This window comes from Saccostrea cucullata, unplaced genomic scaffold, assembly GCF_032062105.1.
Source record: "Saccostrea cucullata isolate Sc308-1 unplaced genomic scaffold, CSIRO_AGI_Scuc_v1 ctg18279, whole genome shotgun sequence".
Lineage (NCBI taxonomy): Eukaryota > Metazoa > Mollusca > Bivalvia > Ostreida > Ostreidae > Saccostrea > Saccostrea cuccullata.
This window is the reverse complement of record NW_026921724.1, coordinates 1-5,627: the sequence shown is the minus strand read 5'-3', so window position 1 is coordinate 5,627 and position 5,627 is coordinate 1. Positions and strand designations below refer to the sequence as shown.

General features: G+C 32.0%; 1 protein-coding gene across 1 annotated transcript; it reads left to right on the top strand.

Moving 5' to 3' along the window:
- Positions 1-200: 200 nt before the first annotated feature.
- Positions 201-5,396, top strand: LOC134260636 (multiple epidermal growth factor-like domains protein 10; the record flags this gene model as incomplete). Its single annotated transcript, XM_062743188.1, has 5 exons — positions 201-204; positions 319-525; positions 2,088-2,348; positions 4,022-4,615; positions 4,980-5,396. Coding segments are annotated over exons 1-5 (1,483 nt in total), but the record flags the coding sequence as incomplete, so codon positions are not given.
- Positions 5,397-5,627: the final 231 nt, after the last annotated feature.

Genomic DNA, 5,627 nt, shown 5'->3' with positions numbered 1-5,627 from the left:
ATTATCGCGAATTTTTGTGTTATAACGCGAAAAATATTTGTTTAAACCACGAAAGATGAGCTCATTTGGCATTTTTTTTATTAAAGGAAAAATTATTCTTTGACTTTAATGTTTGAACCGTAGATACATGTAACTACCTAATAAAAAAACACACGCTATAGGCTGAAAATGGACTTGGTAATTCTTGTACTTTTATCACTATGCGTTAAAAAAGAAATCTGGCTGAATAGCGAAGCTTTATTTAAATGCAGCGTAATATTTTTAAAGAATTACATAGACAATAAAAGAATTAATTAATCGTATGTTATCAATTTACAGAAAGTATATGTGAGAGAACTACCTGTATAGTGACACAGAGTTCTGTAAGAAATGGCTTATCGGCAGAAAAAGTTATTGACGGTATTACGGATCAAAAGGAAGGAAATTGTTCACATACGGCTGAAGGTCAATCAGTGGCATGGGTCATGGTGGACTTAGGAAGACAATATAAGATAAAAAACATAACAATCTATTACAGATTTGAAGGTAAATATATAATTTTGCATTTAAATGAATATATATAGACCTCTATAGGAAAACAGTGAGCACTAAACACAGTAAGTAATAATACCCCCTCATCCATTCACAAAATACATGTATTAAAAAAATCTAAAAAAAAAAAAAAAAAAAAAAAAAAAATCAAAAATCAGTCTTTTTTTTTGCTTGGAAAGCTCCTGAGGCGTATAGTAAAACATGTGCAATGACACTTGTAATGAAATAGATTTTTTATGGAACTGTAAAAGCATAATCAGTTTTATAATAAGACCCATGAATGAGATAAAAGTACCGCCGATACTATTAAAAAGTGTTTATGCGTTTTGCTACTTGTGATACTTGGTCAAGTTTATGTCCGAGTATAAAGTGTAACTGAATGCAAATCAAGGTTGTCGTAGATATACAACCTCGGCTTTTTTAAATCGAGTTATTTTTTCACTTGTCTTTTCTATATGGCGGCGTATAGTATTTCTATGCGTTATAAAAAACATTGTCTATAGACTTCAAAGAGAAATAATAAAAAAAATACTGTATACAGAGTTATTTCGCCCCGATTTATTTTCACCTTTTCATACACTTGCAAATAAGTTAACTCCGTTTTAAATCCGCCTAGAAGTGATAGTTTTGTTTAAGAAATTGTACTATGTTCTTTGCATTCGCCCCGCTTTAAAATCGCCTAAATGAAAGAAGGGCGAAAGTAGCGGCGAAAATGAAACGGGGTCGAACATTTCCCTGTTTAAAGTATACTAGATATATGTACATGTTCTCGGCCTGAGACTATTAATAAGGCCTATCTGTCTTTAACAATTGATATCTTTAAAACGAAGCGATGTATTTCATTACATGTACATTTTAGCATCTGAATAAATAGAACAGTACTGAATTTGAACATAAAATATTTATTTTATTTACATGTAAGTGCTATTTATTATATGTACCTACATGTATATAAATTTTATTAAGTGTTTAATTAGTAAATACCCACTTTTAACCCTGCTCCGTAACCCCATTTTTGCTGGCTTAAATCTTGATAGTTTAAATAGATATTATTTGCTCACATTATTTGAATATGCTGTACAAAGATTTGTACCAAATTTGGTGGGTATATGACGTTAGATTCCAAAGTTATGACAAAAGTTTACTAATGACCCTCGTACTTACAAATAAGCTTTTGGGTGTTAAAATGAAAATAAAAATAATGGATAGAGTCTACACATATATCAAGAGTTTCACGTTGATTTTAGCACCATAAAAATAAAAGTGGGAAATTGTATTTTGCGAGTGGCGTTTCTTGCAACATAATGCGAGGATGAATTCTCCGTGTATAATTTGGAATTTCAAGAATAATAAATGGGTTTTGCGTTGATTTTCAAAATATTTGCTTCGAAGTGTACATGTAGTTATGATCTTAAAGAATTTCAAGAAATATGATATTCGGTTCAGGGCTAGTTGTCATCTGTAAATCATTGGTAATAATTGTATTTACTTCTGATTTATTTTCAAACTGCTCATAATAAACGTAAGAAAGAAAAAAATACAATCATGTTTTGTAGGATCCCGTGAAAACGACTGGAAACCTTACCGATTTCGAAAATATAGATTAGAAGTATCAAATTCTTCTGGTCCTACACAGTCATGGATTGAATGTTACAAAGACAACACACCGGATACTCTTACACCTGAAAGCATACAGTATGTTCCATGTGAAGAAACAGCAAGGTACATCAGAATTATAACAACCTATGATGCCCCTGAGGATGATAAGATCAGAATCTCCGGTGCTATACTTGAAATATGTGAAATTAAAATATACGGTAAGGAAACACTTAATTGGTACAATAACGTATTACTTGGATACTTTATCAAAGCATTTTAAGAGCAAAGCGTAATTTAAGAATCCATACTTTAAAAAGATAGCTACCCTTACTTTATGGATTGTACATGCACCACAGATTTCTCAGATGAGTTTTTGAGATTTTCGTGGAAGTAACTTTGTTATGAAACTTAAAATCTATAATTTCACATCGTCCCGTAAAATTTGCATTTGAATGGTTCAAAATGTAATAACGCTTAACTTCCAATGATAATATAACTAGCTAGTATCTCGATGCAAGTAACGAGTGGGTTTTGAGTCCGATTCCTGATACGATAAGATCTTTATTTTGATAGTTTGATTGTTATATGCTATAAAAGAGAAAATATATAAATGAAAGCAATAGGCATATGAATTCTAAAAATTTACTTCGAAGCACTGAAAAGTGTAAAATCTGTATATTTAATCAACTTCGCTTCTTTTCGATCATATCCAGTATAACTGGAAATTCTCTAAATGACAAAAAATCAGGTATCATTCCTGACCGTTACGATAAAAAAAATACCCATTTTTGGACAACATCTGCTGTATAAAGAAACCATAGATTGTAAAAATCATTTAAGAAATAAATTTCATATAGTGCGATGAAGCTTCACATGCATGTATAAGTAATAATTGAAAGTCAGACTTTAAATTGTAGTTGTGTGTATTGCATGCATTATATTTTACCTAAATATAAGTCAGTGTTTGACACATGGTGCAAGAGTCGGAGGCGTTGTGTCACTATTGTGTACTATTTAGGCATAGTGCATGCAAAACATAACACTATCGTTATCATAAATTCCGACTGTTGCAAAAAATGACGATATTTTCTCGATTTCCAATATTTCATCAGCTCTTACAAACGTGTTAGTTTACACATATTACGATGTAACCTGGTGTTACATGTACGTCATAATCTACTTTTCTAATTTTGAGTGTTTCATTAAATAAGGCATAATGTATAGAAGATTTCAAAGAACTTAAGTTAATTGATGGTAAAAATGTTGCAAGAACTTATTTATGAAAAATTGTTTTGTTTATTGTGCCTAAATATCTTTAAATCTTGAATGGTGCATTTCCCGTACATGAAAATACGGAAAAATAAGAATTTGTCTTGATGGGGAATTAAGACTAACATTAATGAACAACTTATTGTACGTGTACATAAATTGGCGTAATCAAAATTGACTTGTTTGCGTATTCATGAATTAGCATTATATACCTCCGCACTGTATATTATTTTTATAAACAATTTCTTAGCGAAATTCATAAATTAGCGCAGCAATGTCTGCGCCAAAGACGCTAAAATATGAAGACCGCTTTTTAAAGTACATTTACAATAAATGTTGTGCAGTGATATATTATATCTGGTCTAATAGTAAGAAGGATACTTACAGTAATTCAAGTAATGTGAAAAAGTACTCAGCCTCAGCCAAATAGTTATTTAGTTTGTTCAAGACATAAAACCATTGCTTTCTAACGTTTCAAGCAATAGTTTTGCAAGACCTATAGACTTTGTCGTGATCATGGAACATGTGCATGAACATATATTTATCCGTTCCATTACAATATAAATTTAAGTGCTCTTTATAATGTGGTGTCTGCATGTATGTGTTGTGTATCTTTCTTAAGGAGTTGTCACATGCAGTCCCCATTGTGTAGACATGCAATGTGATGGAAATGGTACGTGCACTCGAGGATGTAATCAAGGCTATTGGGGAGGTACGTGTGAGAAAAAGTGTCCGTCGACATGTCCAATGAACGTTTGCAATATAAATACTGGATTTTGCGATTCCTGCAGCAATGGGCACTATGGGGATACATGTGAAAAGATTTGTTCGTCGACGTGTTTGGAAAGGAAATGTATTAAACAAACTGGAATCTGTTCAAGTGGATGTGTTCCGGGATATTATGGATATTTCTATAGTGACTGCACATTAGCTTGTGGTAACTGCAGCACTAGCACTTGTGATCGAAATACTGGAAATTGCCAGACCTGTAATACAGGCTATTACGGAGCAAAATGCGATATACATTGTAGAAATGCTTGCTTTAATAAAGAATGCAGCCAAAATAATGGAAGTTGTAGTAATGGATGCAACAGTGGTCTTTATGGTTTATTTTGTGATAAGTTATGCAATAAAAACTGTAGACAATTCAACTGCAGTCAAAATGGTACTTGTATTAATGGATGTAAACCAAACTGGAGCGGTGATACATGCAACAGTAAGTTTTTTATTCAAAATATTTTTTTTTCCTATTTTCTATGCTAACAGCTTGTTTTGCTATGCTATGTACTCGTTAAGACAGAAAATCTTACATTTATAATGTAATGACGTATTCCACAAAATAAATAGAGTTCATTCTGTTCGTTGGGTTATAATTGTTGTTGTATTCATTTTAATTTTATAAAAAAAATGCGTATTTTTTGTTCATTACAGGAATTAAGTTTTGTGAACATATACTTGTAAGGGCCCAAAAAAAAATGAAATAAATTTTGGCTCATACAGGTAGCTACATAACTTTTTGAAATTCAGACAATTTTCAATTTCATAAGACCCCAAAGATAAACCTTATGTTTACTATTTAGGATGTGATTCAACTCATTTTGGAACTAATTGCTCACAAGTGTGCAATGTTAATTGTATCAATCAGGCATGCAACAATGTGACTGGTGTTTGCACTGTTGGGTGTAAGAGTGGATTTTATTCACAAAAATGTGAACAGAGATGCAGTGCTTCATGCCAATCAAATTGCAACAGAAACTCGGGGAGTTGTGAAGGAGAATGTCCAGCTGGTAAATATGGCGATCGATGTGAACAGACCTGTCATCAAAATTGCAAAAAGGTTTGCAGTAAAAGCAGTGGTTTGTGTACTTCTGGGTGTATTGACGGGAAATTTGGAGCTGACTGTCTGCAAACCTGCAGTGGTGGGTGTATTTCCGGTTGTAACCAAGACGATGGAAGTTGTACTTGTAAGATAGGATGGAAAGGTCGATACTGTGATGGTATTTATTTAGAAAATACCTTTATTATTGCCAAAACCTTAACTTTTTCTATTACAAATTTTTGTAAAGAAAAGTTCTGCGTTCGTAAATTAGGTTTATCTTACAATAATTTTAATTAGCTCTTTTAAATACTAGTCACAAATTGAATGTGAAAATTGAAAAGTATTTTATTTGTTTTTTTTTTTAGTTTGTAAATCGGATTATTATGGTCAAGAGTGTGAAAATCAATGT